This window comes from Vulpes vulpes, chromosome 9 (assembly GCF_048418805.1).
Source record: "Vulpes vulpes isolate BD-2025 chromosome 9, VulVul3, whole genome shotgun sequence".
Lineage (NCBI taxonomy): Eukaryota > Metazoa > Chordata > Mammalia > Carnivora > Canidae > Vulpes > Vulpes vulpes.
In genome coordinates this window covers 32,108,067-32,126,956 of record NC_132788.1, presented here as the reverse complement: position 1 = coordinate 32,126,956, position 18,890 = coordinate 32,108,067, and the positions used below count along the sequence as shown (strand labels likewise).

At 39.1% G+C, this 18,890-nt stretch overlaps 1 protein-coding gene across 1 annotated transcript in view; it reads right to left on the bottom strand.

The window, feature by feature from the left end:
- LOC140594006 (uncharacterized) overlaps positions 1-18,890 on the bottom strand; it is a 158,565-nt gene that overhangs the window by 85,087 nt on the left and 54,588 nt on the right. Inside the window, exons 14-19 of the mRNA XM_072722107.1 lie at positions 18,785-18,854; positions 17,019-17,073; positions 16,731-16,909; positions 7,239-7,371; positions 6,882-6,931; positions 2,789-2,882 (exon numbers count right to left, since the gene is read on the bottom strand). Coding sequence (XP_072578208.1) covers positions 2,789-2,882; positions 6,882-6,931; positions 7,239-7,371; positions 16,731-16,909; positions 17,019-17,073; positions 18,785-18,854 — 581 coding nt within the window. The remainder of the gene's footprint in view (positions 1-2,788; positions 2,883-6,881; positions 6,932-7,238; positions 7,372-16,730; positions 16,910-17,018; positions 17,074-18,784; positions 18,855-18,890) is intronic.

The window sequence follows — 18,890 nt, the reverse complement described above, 5'->3', positions numbered from 1 at the left end:
ATGCATAATTTATCGAAAGCGTAATTTATTTTTCACTGAAAACAGTGTTATGAATTGATCAGCCTGGATATACTTGTAGGATAATAGTCAATAAAAGTATTCACTTTTGTCTATACCCATGTGGGCCACTGGTATGCCTACATTTCTTGTATCCTCTAGTTTAGCCATGTTAAAGTTTCTTGACCCACGCATGCAAGAAGGTATATAAAACACATCTAAGAAATAACGTATAATAAGCTTTCAATATGGAACTATGACTACCAAAATGAAAAAAATCAATTTAATTGCCACCGAATTTTTAGATACTAAAAATCTTTTGTATTTCAAAATCAGTGTCATATTTATTGATAGAAACAATTTTAGCATTTAAGGAATGGACCCTATGATTTCTTTTGTTTCCAAAATTAGTTTGATTTGGTAGACTATGTCAGTCTTGAAAAGGTGTGTCTGAAAAAGCTATCATCCCCCAAAATGAGCTATCTGAAAAATAGACACCCATGCTTCCATATTCAAATTAATCTCATTTGAATAACGAATATCAAAGCAACATGTATCTCTGGGGTCCAATAGATTTGAGGAAGATGAATGGTGGCTATGTTTTATCCCAAGTCTAGCACTCCATTTGCTCTCAGTATTCTTTGTGGAGCAGCTGTGATCTAATCTGTTTCAGTACAAATAAACTCAAGCTATCTAAAAAGTGAGTTCTTGGGCAGCCCCAGTGGACAAAGGGTGGGTGCCACCATCAGCCCAGGGTGTGATGCTGGAGACCCAGGATCCGGTCCCATGCCGGGATCCCTGCGTGGAGCCTGCTTCTCCCTCTGCCTGTGTCTCTGCCTCTCTCTAGGTCTGTCATAAAAAAAAAAAAAAAGTGACTTCTCTAGAGTTTCCTCACCAACTCCAAAATTTCCTAGCTAAGACGTCTTTCATTTTTCCCTCTTTCCCTTCACTATCCCCTGTCTTCAAAAGTAATTTCTGGGGGCACCTGGGTGGCCCAGTCAGTGGGGGGTCTTAGCTCTTGATTTCAGCTAAGGAAATGAATTCGGGGTCCTGGGATTAAGTCCCGTGGTGGGTTCCTCACTCGGCAGGGAGTCTGCTTAATTAAGGACTCTCTCTTCCTCTCCCTTTGCCCCCCTCCCTGCTCGCTCACTCTCTCTCTAACATTAATAAATAAATCTTTTTAAAAACTAATTTGTGATCTATGGTCTTGATTTTTTCTTTTTTTTTTTTTTGCTTTTACAACCTTTTTATGGATTTTCTCCACCACTTCTTTCCTCTTTGTTTAGCAATAGTATCTAACATCTATACCTTCTATTTCTGTATCTCCATGTTCCCCTCTGGTTATAAACATGGTCAGAAATAAAAACAAAATAATGCTTTTTCTTGACCCTGTTATGTCTTGAACTATCCAACAGCTCTTCCAGATTTCTCTACAGGGAAGTCTATACCCATGCTACTGAGCACATGACCCAAGGACCACCGCCACTGGCATCACCTGAGAGGTCAAAATGCAGAATTCCAGACCTGCTGTTCACAGTGTGCATTTTTAACAAGGTCTCGGGCGATTGACTATAATTTGAGAAATCCTGGGTCATACTGAACCCTGCCGCCGTATTCCTTTACCTTAACCTTCTATGATCAAGCCTCAAGTTCATCACTATCAATTCTGAAAGTGAAGATGTATTAAAAGTCATAAATGTTCTAACGGAAGTTTTATCAGGGCTAAAGCTTCCTTGATCTCCCCCTAATTGACCCTGCTCTCTTTTTCCTTCCAATTCTCTTTTTTTGCACGAAATGACACTTACAAAGTACCACCATTTTATATGACATTGAGGTACACATATTTATTTATTTAAAAGATGTTTTCATTTATTTGACACAGAGAGAGCGTGCACAAGCAGGCAGAGCAGCAGACAAAGGGAGAGGGAAAAGCAGGCTCCCAGCTCAGCACGGCTCCATCCCAGGTCCCGGGGATCATGGCCCAAGCCAAAAGCAGACCTTCAATTGACTGAGCCATGCAGGCACCCCTAACATATATACATTTATAGCTGACTAGGACATAGCTCTGCATAATCAGCTAGGTCAATCCATAATGTCTTCCCAACAGGGAGAAAAACTGTTAAGAGTGGGAAAATTTTGGTATACTACTCTGACAAGTTTTGGTACTGGGAGCTCACCTGATATTATCCCCACATTTCAAGTAATTTGCTCCTCCTTTTATTTTTTTTTTAAGATTTTATTTATTTATTCATGAGAGACACAGAGAGAGACAGAGAGAGAGAGACAGAGAGAGGCAGAGACACAGGCAGAGGGAGAAGCAGGCTCCATGCAGGGAACCTGATGTGGGACTTGATCCCGGAACTCCAGGATCATGCCCTGGGCTGAAGGTAGGCACCAAACCACTGAGCTACCCAGGGATCCCCTGCTCTTCCTTTTAAAAGAATTCTTTTATTTTACCACCTTCCACTATAAAGCGTTGCTTAATTTTCCTCCATTTACTCCCTGTACTCTCAGCCATTCTCATCATTCCCTCTTTGCTCTTTTCCAACTATTTCCAGGCATTCCTTAGGTCTTGGAATACCTGGAAATGGAACCAGTAATTTAGCTCCTTTAGCGGTACTCTCAATTTAATCTGCAGCTGACACCTGATAAAATATAGAACTTACCCCCTTTTCACATCTTTCTCTCTATGCATTTAATAGGTGATTTTCTTTGGAAATTAGGATACGTGAGAATTTCTGTTTTAAATCGACATTCTGTCAAATGACTTTTTATAAAATACAATTCTTACCTTCTACTTGTTCATTGAATATACTTTGCCCTTGTTGATCTGCAGCTCCAGGTAAACAATCAACAGATTTCTTTGGAAGACTTGCAGAAATACTCTGTTAAAATTAACATCAATAGTGAGTTGCATAAAGATTTCCAAATCCTTTTCTAAGAAAATATTCGAATGTTCTACTTGAATCACAATCAGACATACAAATAAGAAAAGCATGTATTGAAAACCAACACATTTAAAAACCTCATCGATGCTCTCTCAATTAAGTGCACCTTTTTATCTTCATTTGGTCATTAACTCTAAACTGAACATGGAAGGCCAGAGTAAATATTTTCACAGACAAGACGACTGACTTGTACGTACATTTCATCAAGGAAATAACAAAACACCTGACTCTACTTTGTATTTTCCACCAGGATAAAAGGACAGTAAAACTATGTATTGAAACAGATTCTTTAATAACGATATTTGCTATAAATTTAACCTGTTCCTAATGGCAGAAAGTTTTTTAGTCTTAAAATAAGATACTTGGCATGATAAGAAACCTTGGAGTACATCATGTTGAGTATAAACAGAACACTGTGGTAGCTGCTGCTTCACTTAGATAAACAAAAGCTTGGAATTTTTATTGGTACGAAAAAATGGTTGAATGAAATGGCAAAGCAGGAAGAAAAACTTTTCTTGAAATTATGTTTAAATAATAGCAAAATATTTTACATACAGGTATGAAATGCTTCAAAAAGTATAGTAAGCTTTCAAAAGGGAAGAATAAGAACATTTATTGAGGGCAACCCTGTCGGGACCCCTCTCACTTCTAAGAGCGTTCTCTGTATCTTTACTGAATAAACTTCTTTCATTTTATTCACTCATGCAAAAAGAGCATGATTACTGATTAATCACCTAAAAGGTACCAGGCATTTGTTTTAGTACGCTCAGCTTCTTTTCTACACACAAAAAATAACAATGATTATAACAATGGGGTGGGTCTTCCTGCTTCCTGGTCATTCTAAGATATTAGAGTAAAATGAACAGATGTGCTCCATGGTCTCTCTGTCCAGAATGTCCTTCTCCAAGACATTCTTGTGACGGGTCCTTCCCACCCTTCACTTGGCAGCTCTGGCCACACTCAGAGAGATCTTTTCTCACTACCAAAATTCCACTCCCATTCTCATCCCCATCCTAATAACTACAAACGCCTCCAATATTCCCTAAACTAACATTTCCATTTTTTCTTTTTACATGAAACATTTACAGTGATTTATAATGGATCAGTTTCCTTATTTTTCTGCTCCTACCACTACAACCCGTACAGCCTGGTCAAAGTTAGTATTCAGTAACAGAAATGTATTTTAGGTCGAAACATTGAAAATCATCTCACTGAGGGGGTGCCTGGGTGGCTCAGTCAGTTGAGCATCCAAATCTTGATTTCAACTCAGGTCATGGTCTCAGGGTCGTGAGATCGAACCCCACAATGGGCTCTGTGTTGAGCATGAAGCAAAGTTAGGATTCTCTCTCTCCCTCTGTTCCTCCCCGCCTGCTCACAACGTGCGTGCGCTCTCTCTCTCTCTCTCTCTAAAACATAATTATCATCCTCATCTCACTGAGAAGGTCTAAGTACCAAATCACTATACTGTCAGCCAAGGGCTAAGGGTGTTGATGGCCACACAGTCAAATATCCACAAATGACTTTTGATTCCCCCAAAACTTAGCTACTCATCTCTTATTGAATTTCCTACTTTAAGAGCAATTAGACTTAAAAATAGGAAACGTATATGAAAAACCAAAACATTTCAATAAAAGACTCACATATATGCTCTCTAGATCTAAGCTAGATCTTAACCTTCATTTGGCCACTCACTGTAAACTGAGCATGGAAGGTCAAGTAAATTATAACCTGATGATGACCTTACCAATGACGTAAAGGCAATGAACAAACTTTGTATATTATATGTACTATACACTATACCCTTAAAATATAAACTAAAGAAAAGGTTATTAAGAAAATCATAAGGAAGGGAAGCTACATTAAGAAAATACTGTATCGAAAAGCATCTGTAAATGGACACACAGTTCAAGCCCATCTTGCTCAAGAGCCAACTGTACACCTACACAATGTCTCTAATCACAGGCTACTGAAACTTAACATACCCCAAATTCGAAATCCACTTGTCTACTCTAACTTTCCCATTCTTTTCTTAACACTTGCCATTTTACTGTCCTTCAGAAATCTTCACATTTAAAAACCATGCCCTCTATATCTAGTAAATCACTAAAATACTGCTGTGATCATTTTTGTCTCATATTTCTAGAGCATTCTTTACACCTTACAAAGCGCTTTCACCTTTGTTAACACATTTGGTCATGACACATACCTGAGAGGTACGTATTAGTATCATTTTTATGAATGAGGTCACTGACATTCAAACAAAAAATGGTTAAGCAAGTTTTTCTGAGATCCCACAGCAAGTAAGTGACACAATCAGGATGGCAGCACATCCTTTGACTTCAAATACAGTGCTCACAGCATTGTAGAGCAGCTGCCTCTACTAAGACATGGGCCCTTTTTACCTTCTTCCATAGTTGTCACCTTAGAATAAGTCATCATTACTTTATACTTATGTTACTGTAAGTAGGGCTGCCACAAAGGTACTCAATGCATGCTATCTTAACTATCCAAAATGTTTTTACCTTTTAAAGTACCACTAAATCATGGGGGCCTCGATGGCTGACTCAGTTCTGAGATCAAGCCCCAAGTCATCAGCCCCCCTGCTCAGTGGGGAGCCTGCTTCTTCCTCTCCCTTTGCCCCTTCCCCCGCTCATGCATGCCCTCGCTCTCATAAATAAATAAATAAATAAATAAATAAATAAATAAATAAATAAATAAATCTATCTTTACAAAAATAAATGAATAGAGTACCACTAAACCCCATTGTTATTATACTCCCAATGCTCCTTGTAGATCTACCTGACAATCCAAATATAATACTTTTAGGCGGCCTGGATGTCTCCATTTGTTGAGCATCCAATACTTGGTATCAGCTCAGGTCATGATGTCATGGTCATGGAATTAAGCCCTGTGATGGGCTCTGCGCTCAGAATGGAGTCTGCTTCAGATTCTGTCTCCTTCTCCCTCCCACCCTCTCAATAAATAAAAACATAAAATCTTTTAATAAATCTTTAAATATGTAGTTAATATATAATTATGATATAATATACATTATGCACAATACACAAACTATATATGCTTTATATATAAAAACAGAATATGGAAATTATAATATATAAGATACACATGTTAATAAATTTAACATATAAACATAATGCATATGATTTATACTTCTAAAAAACTATAATCCAAACTCTGTCTAGATAACATTAGAAATTTTCCACATCCATACACACCACAGAATCATACATTTCACCATAGATTGACCTAGAGTTATTCTTTAGCTTTTTAGATAGCTAACTCGGGATATCTGGGTGGCCCAGTGATTGAGCATCTGCCTTCAGCTCCAGGCGTGATCCCAGAGTCCTGGGATCGGGTTCTGCGTGGGGGTCCCTGTGGGGACCCTGCTTCTCCCTCTGCCTGTGTGTGTCTCTGCCTCTCTGTGTATATGTCTCTCATGAGTAAATGGATGAAATATAGAAAAAAAAAAGATTCCTTAACACAAATTTTTAAAATATTTTATTTATTCATGAGAAACACACACACAGAGAGAGAGAGAGAGAGGCAGAGACACAGGCAGAGGTAGAAGCAGGCTCCCCAGAGGGACCCCAATGTGGGACTCAATCCCTGGACCCCGGGACTGTGCCCGGAGCAGAAAGCAGATGCTCAACCACTGAGCCACCCAGGTGTCCTGATTCCTTAACACTTCTAAGCTCAGTTTTCTGCCACACTACCACACACCTTTCACTAAGTTAAGCTTGCAAATTAGCAGAACTCTATTAACATATTTAGTACATAATTATCAATTACAGGTAAAAAGTATAAGGAATTTGTTTTTATGGGCAAATATAGACATGAGAGCATAAAGTCTAAGCATCGCTTTTATGTTACGATATCACTCATTGCTTATATTTTAAAATAATAAGAAGACAGTACCTCAGAATCCCAAGGTGAACTATCTTCTTCTCCTAAAGCTGACATCCTATCTGTAAAATACAGTCACAAATACATTAATGAGAACATGTATTACTATGAATTCTAAACACATATACAAGCCTATCCACATTCACAAATATTTCAATAAATAAAAGTAATAGGAGATAAGATTTTCAGAGGGATGAAGCATTTTCAGGAAGAAAAAGTTCACAGTAGTAGCGATACACAGAAAGAAAGCAAAAGAAAAATAACTTCGTGAAATGAAATGGATAACAAATTTGGATCTACATACTTTCATATTGTTTTATACTAGCCTGTAAGCATAGAAAAACAACTCATAGAGGTTCACTAACTTACCACTCGTATTATTTTTGTGTGCTCTATCAGCAGAAGTCAAATTGTCATTAACTGCTTGCTCTTGTGGAGCACTTTCAATAATATCATCAATACCATTCTCCTTTTGTCCAACTGCCGGCTTCATTGCTCCTTCCTATAAGAACACCACCACCAAAAAAAAAAAAAAAAAAAAAAAAAGAGCTTCAGAAAACATCACATGAATTCACTTACTCTCTCACTCCTCAGAAAGACAAATACATACCATATCTGTCAAGTCATAGGCACTATCCTGGGAGAAGCTGGAAATATAAATAAAAGAGGGAGTCTGCCCTATATGCTACTAGGGGGACAGATGGACAAAAACAAATAAGAACAGAAGAGGATCATTCTCTAGTTCTACAAGTGAAGTGAATAAAGTTCAGTGAAGGCACAAGGAGAAAAAAGTTGTATATGGGAAGCTCAGGAAATGCTGCAACGGTAAGGCTGTATCTTGAAAGACAAAGTATACAAGGAGTGTGTGAAGGGCATTCTAGCAAAGGTAGAATGATCAAAAGGATGAAGTAGGAAATAGCATAGTAAGTGACAATAGCTCAGAATGTGGCAAAACTAGGACACAATTATGGGGAATGGGAAAAAGAGATATAATTGGAAAATCAGGACTGAACTGAAAAAGACAGGGGTCATGCTAGGATATGAACTTCCCCCCTCACGTATTGGGGAATCCACTAAATAAGCGGAGGATTTACATCATCACAAATATATTTTAGAAACGTCACTCTAGTATCAATGTAAAGATGAACATGGAGGAACCAAAAGAGAAGAGTATTTCAAAATTATAGATGAGAAAGTGAATTACGGTAATAAGATGTGAAAAATTGTAAGCAGGTAAAGATACTGCATGTGGTGGAGTGACTGGATATGTTTTTTTTTTTCTTTTTTTAAGATTTATTTATTTACTTTTGGAGAGAATGAGAGAGTGTGTGTCCACGCAGAGGGAGGGACAGAGGAAGAGGAAGAGAATCCTCAAGCAGCCTCTCCACTCTGCACAGAGCCCAACACAGGGCTCAATACTGGGACCATGAGATCACGACCTGAGCCAACATTAAGAGTCAGATGCTTAACCAAGGGAGCCACCCCAGGCACCTGGATGTGATGTCACCTAATTTTAGGGAAGTTTAGAGTCCAGGATTTTTTTCTGCTTCAGTGTTCCAACGGTGCTTTATACTAGGGTGGGGAAAACAAATGACAAAGCAGATTACAAAGTCAGGAAGAGCAAAGAGTCAGAAATAATGTCTTCAGTCTGGGGCTTCATCAAATCTGAAGCACTCAGGGGACTTATTAAGAAAGTTTTAGATAAATACATTTGGAGTAGGAAAAAAAATGACAATACTCAGGAAAACCACATGATGTTAAAAAGTCATCCATAAAACATACTAACCTGATATAATTAATGTCAGCCTGCACAAACCTCTGAAATTTTCAAAATAAAAATAAAAGAAGGGGGGGAAAACCATGGGATTCAGTACTTCACTTATATACTTCAACATTACTTTCTAGAACAGAAAATATACTTTTATTAATATAGGCAAGTAATGACCACCTGGATGGCTCAGTTGGCTAAGCATCCAACTCTTGATTTTGGCTCAGGTCATGATGTCAGGATTGTGACATTGAGCTTTACAACAGACTTCATGCTCAGCAGGGACTCTGCTTCTCTCCTTCTCTCTGCCCCTCTCCCCCCACTTCTGAAATAAATAAATCCTTAGAAAAATGCATATATATGTGGGCATGTATTCATTTCTGTAGCGAATAGCATTTTTTAGATAAATAGAAAGATTTAATTGCAAAACAGCAATTGAAGATTTTGTGAGAACATTCCTTTTTATTTTATCATTTTTAAAGATTCTGTTTACTTATTCATGAGAGACACAGAGTGAGAGAGAGAGGCAGAGACACAGGCAGAGGGAGAAGCAAGCTCCATGCATGGAGCCTGACATGGGAGACTCCATCCCAGGTCTCCAGGATCAGGTCCTGGGCTGAAGGCGGCACTAAACAACTGAGCCACCCAGGCTGCCACAATATTCCTTTTTAAAAATGAATCTTAAAAGCTAAGATTTAAGTTGTAGAAGAGAAATATTTTAGGGATTACAGAATTTTAAGGCACTTGATGAGAAAAATTTAAAACCCCATTTTAAAATTCGCATGGTTTTTTATTCCACTGTGAATAGCATACTAATAGCTTTAATTTCCTATCTACACATATAGGATGGTACTTAAAGGCTGGAGAAAGAATCTAGTATTAAAATATTAATAATCATGATCATCCAAATTAAAGGTTTAGAGTCTCCAAAGTCATGTACGATTATCAAGCAGGACGCAATATTCCATATTCACAAGAGAGAAGAAAAGGCCTAAAACAATCAAATCACCTGTATTTCTGAGTTTCAGATATGAAAGAATTCACAGGTTAAATTTCACAACTTTCGGCGGCACCTGGCTGGCTCATTCACAAGAGTGTGTGACTCGAAATCTCAGCATCTGAGTTTAAGCCCAGCATTGGGTATAGAGATTACTTTAAAAAGTTTTTTTTTTTTTATGATAGTCACAGAGAGAGAGAGAGGGGGGGGGGGCAGAGACACAGGCAGAGGGAGAAGCAGGCTCCATGCACCGGGAGCCCGACGTGGGATTCGATCCCGGGTCTCCAGGATCGCGCCCTGGGCCAAAGGCAGGCGCCAAACCGCTGCGCCACCCAGGGATCCCTTAGAAAAGTTTTAAATCAAAAAACGCAAAACAGCGAGTGAAGCCGAGGGGAGCCGACAGCTCCCGAGAAGGCGAGGGGTGTGCGTGCGCCCGCCTCTCCCGCCGCCCTCCCTCGCGGCCCGCGACACCTGCGCCCCGTCCGCCGCGCCTGCCTGGGGGGCCTGGCGGGAGGGCGCCCCCTGCCCTCCGGTCGGCGCGGCCGCCCCTCCCCCTCGTCCCGGCCGGGCCGCCGTGGCCAGTCCCGCCCCTCGGGCGCCGACGGCCGGGCCCACGGGCGGCGGAGGTGGCGGCGCGGCAGGGATCTCTTGACTCCCCTTCCCCGGGTGCCCCTCCCGCCCTGTCTGCGGTCGGCCGCCACCACGGCCCCAGGAAGCAGAATGTGATGAACACGGTGAAGGGAAAGGCAGTGGAAGTGGTTGAGTACCTGACCCAGGTCCTCAAGGAATGAGATTGAAGGAGACCCGTGTTATCACCCCAGAGGAGATAACTTTCAAATCATCCTGAAAACCTACCAAAATTCGGTCTCAGATGTAAAGAGAGAACTGCTGAAGTGGCACAGTGAGAAAACTCTACGCTCCTATCAAGTACAACTTGTTTTTGGCCACTCTGCACTGAACAGAAGGACTAGAAGGAAAAACGCACCACAAAAGAAAGAATCAGAGACAGTCCTCTCTCCCACAGAGTTACAAAATCTGGATTACAATTCAATGTCAGAAAGCCAATAAAGAAGCACAATTATACAGCTACTGGTGGCTCTAGAAGAAAAGCATAAAGGATTCAAGAGACTTCATGACTGCAGAATTTCCATCTCATCAGGCCAAAATTAAAAATCATTAAATGAGATGCAATCCAAACTGGAGGTCCTAATGACGGTTAACGAGGTAGAAGAATGAGTGAGTGACATAGAAGACAAGTTGATGCCAAGGAAGGAAACTAAGGAAAAAAGAGAAAAACAATTAAAAGATCATGAGGATAGGTTAAGGAAAATAAATGACAGCCTCAGAAGGAAAAATCTACGTTTAGTTGGGGTTCCAGAGGGTGCCGAAAGGGACAGAGGTCCAGAAACTGTATTTGAACAAAACACAGCTGACAAGTTTCCTAACTTGGGGAGGGAAACAGGCATCCAGATACAGGAGATAGAGAGATCCCCACGTAAAATCAATAAAAACCGCTCAAGACCTCGACATTTAATAGTGAAACTTGCAAATTCCAAAGATAAATAGAAGATCCTTAAAAGCAGCAAGAGACAAGAGATCCCTAACCTTTATGGGGAGAAGTATTAGGATAACAGAGACCTCTCCACAGAGACCTAGCAGGCCAGAAAGGGCTGGCAGGATACAGTCATGTTCCTAAATGAGAAGAACATGCAGCCAAGAATACTCTATCCCTCAAGACTCCCATTCACAATAGAAGGAGAGATAAAGAGCTTCCAAGATAGGCAGAAACCGAAAGAATATGTGACCACGAAAGCAGCTCTGCAAGAAATATGAAGGGGGACTCTGTAAAAGAAAGAGAAGTCTAAGGAAACAATCCACAAAAGCAGAGACTGAACCGGTGTCATGATGACACTAAACTCCTATCTTTCAATAGTAACCCTGAACGTGAATGGGCTGAATGACCCCATCAAAAGGCACAGGGTTTCAGACTGGATAAAAGAGCAAGACCCATCTATTTGCTGTCTACAAGAGACTCATTTTAGACCTAAAGACACGTACAGACTGAGAATAAAAGGTTGAAGAACCATTTACCATTCAAATGGTCCTCAAAAGAAAGCAGGGGTAGCCATCCTTGTATCAGCTAAATTAAAGTTTATCCCAAAGACTGTAGTAAGAGATGAAGAGGGACACTATATCATACTTAAAGGATCTCTCCAACAAGAGGACCTAACAATCATGATATTTATGCCCCGAATGCGGGAGCTGCCAAGTATATCACTCAATTAATAACCAAAGTTCAGACATACTTAGATAATAATACACTTATATGTGGAGACTTGACTATAGCGCTTTCTGCAATCGACAGATCTTCTAAGCACAGCATCTCCAAAGAAACAAGCGCTTTAAATGATACACTGGACCAAATGGATTTCACAGATATTTACAGAACTTTACATCCAGACGCAACTGAATACACGTTCTTCTCAAGTGCACATGGAACTTTCTCCAGAACAGGCCACATACTGGGTCACAAAACAGGTCTTAATCGACAACAAAAGATTGGGATCGTCCCCTGCATATTCTCAGATCATAATGCCTTGAAATTAGATCTAAATCACAAGAAGAAGTTTGGAAGGATTTCAAACACGTGGAGGTTAATGACCATCCTGCTAAACGATGAAAGGGTCAACCAGGAAATTAGAGAAGAATTAAAAAGATTCATGGAAACTAATAAGAATGAAGATACAACCGTTCAAAATCTTTGGGATACAGCAAAAGCAGTCCTGAGGGGGAAATACATAGTAATACAAGCATCCGTCCCAAAACTGGAAAGAACACAAATACAAAAGCTAACCTTGCACCTAAAGGAGCTGGAGAAGGAACAGCAAATGAAACCTTCACCCAGCAGAAGAAGACAACAAATAAAGATTCGAGCAGAACTCATGAGATAGAAACCAGAAGAACTGCGGAGCTGATCAACAAAACCAGGAGTTGGTTCTTTGAAAGAATTAATAAGATAGATAAAACCATTAACCAGCCTTTTTAAAAGAAGAAAGAAAAGACTCAAATTAATAAAATCATAAACGAGAGAGGAGAGATCACCACCAATACCAAGGAAATACAAACGATTTTAAAAACATATTATGAGCAGCTTGACGCCAATAAATTAGGCAATCGAGAAGAAATGGGTGCATGTCTGGAAAACCACAAACTACCAAAACTGGAACTGGAAGAAAAACCTGAACAGGCCAATAACCAGGGAGTAAATTGAAACAGTCATCAAAAACCTCCCAAAACACAAAAGTCCGGGGCCAGACAGCTTCCCAGGGGAATTCTATCAAACGTTTAAAGAAATCATACCTATTCTACTAAAGCTGTTCTGAAGGAGAGAAAGGGATGGAGTACTTCCAAACTTGTTCTATGGGGCCAGCATCACCTTAATTGCAAAACCAGACAAAGACCCCATCAAAAAGGAGAATTATAGACCAATATCCCCGATGAACACAGGCGCAAAAATTCTCAACAAGACACTAGCCAATAGGATCCAACAATACATTAAGAAGATGATTCACCATGACCCAGTGGGATTTATCCCCGGGATGCAAGGCTGGTTCAACACTCTGTAAAGCAATCAATGTGACTGATCATATCAGCAAGAGAAAAAAACAAGTGTCACATGATCCTGTCAATAGATGCAGAGAAAGCATTTGACAAACTACAGCATCCATTCCTGATCAAAACTCTTCAGAGTGTAGGGATAGAGGGAACATGCCTCAGCATTTTAAAAGCCACCTACAAAAAGCCCACAGCAAATATGACTCTCCATGGGGAAACACTGGGAGCCTTTCCCCTAAGATCAGGAACTAGACAGGGATGTCCACTCTCACCACTGCTATTCACCACAGTACTAGAAATCCAAGCCTCGGCAATCAGGCAACAAAAAGAAATAAAAGGCATTCAAACTGGCAAAGAAGAAGAGTCAAACTCTCCCTCTTTGCAGATGACATGATACTGTACCTAGAAAACCCAAAAGACTCCACCCCAAGATTGCTAGAACTCATACAGCATTTCAGCAGTGTGGCAGGATTCTATACACTAACAGTGAAACTGAAGAAAGAGAAATTAAGGAATCAACCTCACTGACACTTGCACCCAAAAGCATGAGATACCTCGGAATACACCTAACCCAGGAGGTAAAGGGTTTCTACCCTCAAAACTACAGAACACTCCTGAAGGAAGCTGAGGAGGACACAAAGAGATGCAAAAATATTCCATACTCATGGATTGGAAGAATGAATATTGGGAAAATGTCAATGCTACCCAGGGCAATTTACACATTTAATCCAATCCCTATCAACATACTATGGACTTTCTTCAGAGTTGGAACAAATCATCTTAAGATTTGTGTGGATTCAGAAAAGACCCCGAATAGCCAGGGGAATATTAAAAAAGAAAGCCGTACCTGGGGGCATCACAATGCCAGATTTCAGGTTGTACTACAAAGCTGTGGTCATCAAGACAGTGTGGTACTGGCACAAAAACAGACACATAGATCAATGGAACAGAATGGTGAATCAAGAAGTGGACCTTCAACTCTATGGTCAACTAATACTCGACAAAGCAGGAAAGACTATCCACTGGAAGAAAGACAGTCTCTTCAATAAATGGTGCTGGGAAAATTGGACAGCCACATGCAGAAGAATGAAACTGGACCACTTTTTAACACCATACGCAAAGAAAAACTCAAAATGGATGAAAGATCTAAATGTGAGACAAGAATCCATGAGCATCCTAGCGGAGAACACAGGCAATACCCTTTTTGAACTTGGCCACAGCACCTTCTTGCAAGATACATCCATAAGGCAAGAGAAACCAAAGCAAAAATGAATTATTGGGACTTCATCAAGATAAGAAGCTTCTGCACAGCAAAAGAAACAGTCAACAAAACTAAAAGGCAACCTACACAATGGGAGAAGATATTTGCAAAAGACCTATCAGATTAAGGGCTAGTATCCAAGATCTATAAAGAACTTAGTAAACTCAACAGCAAAGAAACAAACAATCCAATCATGAATTGGGCAAAAGAGAGGAACAGAAATTTCACAGAGGAAGACACAGACATGGCCAACAAGCACATGAGAAAATGCTCTGCTTCACTGGCCATCAGGGAAATACACATCAAAACCACAATGAGATACCACCTCCCACCAGTGAGAATGGGGAAAATTAACAAGACAGGAAACAACAAATGTTGGAGAGGATGTGGAGAAAGGGGAACCCTCTTGCCCTGTTGGTGGGAATGTGAACTGGTGCAGCCACTCTGGAGAACTGTGTGGAGGTTCCTCAAAGAGTTAAAAATAGATCTGCCCTACCACCCAGCATTTGCACTGCTGGGGATTTACCCCAAAGATACAGATGCAGCGAAACGCCGGGACACCTGCCCCCCAATGTTTATTGCAGCAATGTCCACAATAGCCAAACTGGAAGGAGTCTTGGTGTCCATCGATAGATGAATGGATAAAGAAGACATGGTCCCTGTTTACAATGGAATATTACTCAGCCATTAGAAACGACAAATACCCACCATTTGCTTCGACATGGAGGGACCTAGAGGGTATTATGCTGAGTGAAACGTGTCAATCGGAGAAGGACAAACATTATATGGTCTCATTCATTTGGGGAATATAAAAATTAGTGAAAGGGAATAAAGGGAAGGAGAGAAAATGAGTGAAAATATCAGTGAGGGTGACAAAACATGACAGACACCTAACCCTGAGAAATGACCAAGGGGTAGTGGAAGGGGAAGTGGGCAGGGGGTTGGGGTGACTGGATGATGGGCACTGAGGGGGGCACTTGGCGGGATGAGCACTGGGTGTTATGCTAAATGTTGGCAAATTGAACTCCAATAAAAAAATTACAAATAATAAAATAAAATTAAATTAAATTAAATAAAATTAAATTAAATAAAAATGAAATAAAAAAATACAAAATAGAAAATATAACAACTATGAACACTAAAGTTTCCTGAGATAACATAAAATGTATCCACTGTTGGAGGTATTTGAAAACGTAAAGATCATCCTTCTGGAAATAACTTTGTATACTCTACGGGCAACTTTTCCTTCCTTATGATTCTCTAATGACAAATCATCTTACAAAAAGAATGATAAATTATGAGTTTATTCATTTGCCATGTGTCTCTATTCTATGCTTACACTTTTTTAAAAAGATGCATCAGAATCCAGAAAAAAGTTTTTATATTTTTTAAGAGTCCTGTAGCTTAAATTTTTTTTTTTTTTCATTTAATAGATAGAGATTAAGAACCTCACTTACCTAAGAAAAAATTTCAGGTTTAATTAATGAAAAAACTAAAATGTTTATTTATGTCCTCTCTTTATCCTCAAAAGATCGAAAATCAACCAAGATTATACCACACAGTAAGTTTAATTAGAAACCACAAGAAAGACAACGGCCAAAATTCAAGATTCATAATAAATCTGATTATGGCTTAAAACAGACTTTACTTTGTACCATGTATAAACACAATTTTTGCTAAATTAAATATAGGCTATCATACTTTATTAAACTTAAAAGGATAAAATTTCCTTCCAGTTCTTCATAAAAACCAGCTGTCATTCAGAAGAATCTGAGCATTTTTTGTATTGCCGGACTATCTTTTATTAATTTGCATTTAAAATAATTTCTACCATATTTTATAATATACAGCATCTGTTCTCCCTTAGCCTCACTACTGCTGTTTTTTTAATAATAATCTCTCTAAACTCTATCTTTACATTCATCTCATCCTTCTTAAATGAATTCTTACTTACCCGACAACCCCTCCCTCATCTTCACGTCCATCTAGCTATTCTTTCCAGTTGCTTTCTAATTCTTTCTTTCCATGATGGCATACCTAAGGTTTGTTTATTCCCACCAAAAGTTATAAATCTCAACCCAGTACTTCTCTGTTGTTATTACACTGTTTTCTCTTATATTCTTGAGGGCTTCCATTTCTCCCTAAGATTCTTTTCATTATAAGGATATCAAGAGGATGGTAGGTGAAAAAACACGGGGGAAAAAGTTCAAAACAACTTACCTTTGTAACATCACGCATTGCTAAAGATGTTTGAGGAGTTTCAGGTGATACAAAAGCAAGAGGAGAATAGCCAGAGACATTGACTGATGGTTTCAAAAGAGTTTCAGTCTTATCTTCACTTGCAAAATTGTGAGCAAATAAAGGTCCACCTTCTTGGCTAAAAATGGTATAGTCTGCTCCTATTTAGTGAAAAAGTAAAGAGTACATGAAGATATCTAACTTCAAATTACTAAATAACACAAAAATGGACAAAACTCAGTGAATAACACAAATCTTCAAATAGCTTACCCCTGGCTCGCAGAAAAGCAACCATTTGCTCTCTTAAGCTTACTTTCGGGACAGTCTAGAAAAAAATTGATAGTTTTCAGGATTACAAGCATCACGTTTCGTAAAAATAATTGTAATATTCACCATTACCAGATGAACACCATTACAAAAAGAACACAAGTTTTGGAGATCATTCAGATAGAGATTGAAAACTCAGTTCTGCCATTTACTAACCTACATTTTCTCATGGAGTGAAGATTATAAGAGATTTAATAGTCTCAAAATGTTACTTTTCCCACCCCTAACTGATTATTATACAAAGTCTTCCTCAAAAAGTTAAAAATAGAGCTATCCTATCACCCAGCAATTGCAGTACTCAGTGTTTATCCAAAGGATACAAACATAGTGATCTGAAAGCCCACCAGCACCCCAACGTTTAAAGCAGCAATGACCACAATAGCCAAACTACGGAAAAAGCCCAGATGCCCACTGACAGATGAATGGATAAAGAAGATACGGTGTGCATAAATACAATGGAATCAAAAAGAATGAAATCTTGCCATTTGCAACAACATGGATGGGACTAAAAAGTATTATACTAAGTGAAATAAGTAAGTTAGAGAAAGACAAATACCATATGATTTCAATCCTATGTGGAATTTAAGAAACAAAACAGAGGTGCATAGGGGAAGGAAGGGAAAAATAAGATAAAAATCAGAGAGAGAGAGACAAACCATACGCGATTCTTAATCATAGGAAATAAACTGAGGGTTCTTGGAGGGGAGAGGGTTGGGGCAATGGGGTAATTGGGTGATTGGCATTAAGGACGGCCCTTGAAGTAATAAGCACTCGGTATTGTATGCAACTGATGGATCATTAAATTCGACCTCTGAAACTAATAATACACTATATGTTAATTAATTTGAATTAAAAAAAATTTTAAATACTTTATTTACCAAAATAACTTAAAATAAAAATTTATGCCTAAGTAATTTAAATTCAAAAAACTAACAATAAGAAATGTCATTATTGGGATGCCTGTGTGGCTCAGTGGTCGAGCATCTGCCTTCGGCTCAGGGTGTGATCCCGGAGTCCCACATCAGGCTCCCTGCACGGAGCCTGCTTCTCCTCCCTCTGCCTCTGTCTCTGCCTCTCTCATGAATAAATGAATACAATATTTTAAAAAATTAATTATTTTATTAGCTTTAAAATTTTTTAAATGTGTTTGCATGATTTATAATTGCATGACTATCTCTTATAAGAGAAAATATTAAAATTAGTTTTTAGTAGTATTTATTTAGGCAAGTGGGCATTACAAACAGTTTAAGTTGCTTTTGTTTGTCAAAATGCTAAGGACAAATGATTGTTTAACATCAGCTCCTTCCAGGAAAGTGAGAGAAATAATAAGCCTTGTGGGGTAATGATTCAGGAATGAAAACCACAGACACACAGACAACAAAAAGCCATAACCAAAAATATTGACAATGAACATAGAAAGAGATGGACTGAAAGAACAGACACTAACACAGAAGCATGAGAGACATCTAACTCTGGGAAACGAACAAGGGGTAGTGGAAAGGGAGGTGGGCGGGGGGTTGAGGTGACTGGGTGATGGGCACTGAGGGGGGCATTTGGGGGAGTGACCACTGGGTGTTATGCTGAATGTTGGCAAACTGAACTCCAATAAAGAAAATTTAAAAAAAAAACATAAAATGACAAGAGGCAAGCCATAATACATAACACTAAATTCAGAGCAGAAAAATTAATTTTACAAGAGAGTACTTTACCTTGGTACGAGGACCTAAGTCTCCAATTGAAGAAGGCCACGAATGATCAATATCAGCTTCATCGGAAAGACTTTAGAGCAAAAACATAAAACAAAGACAAGTTCAT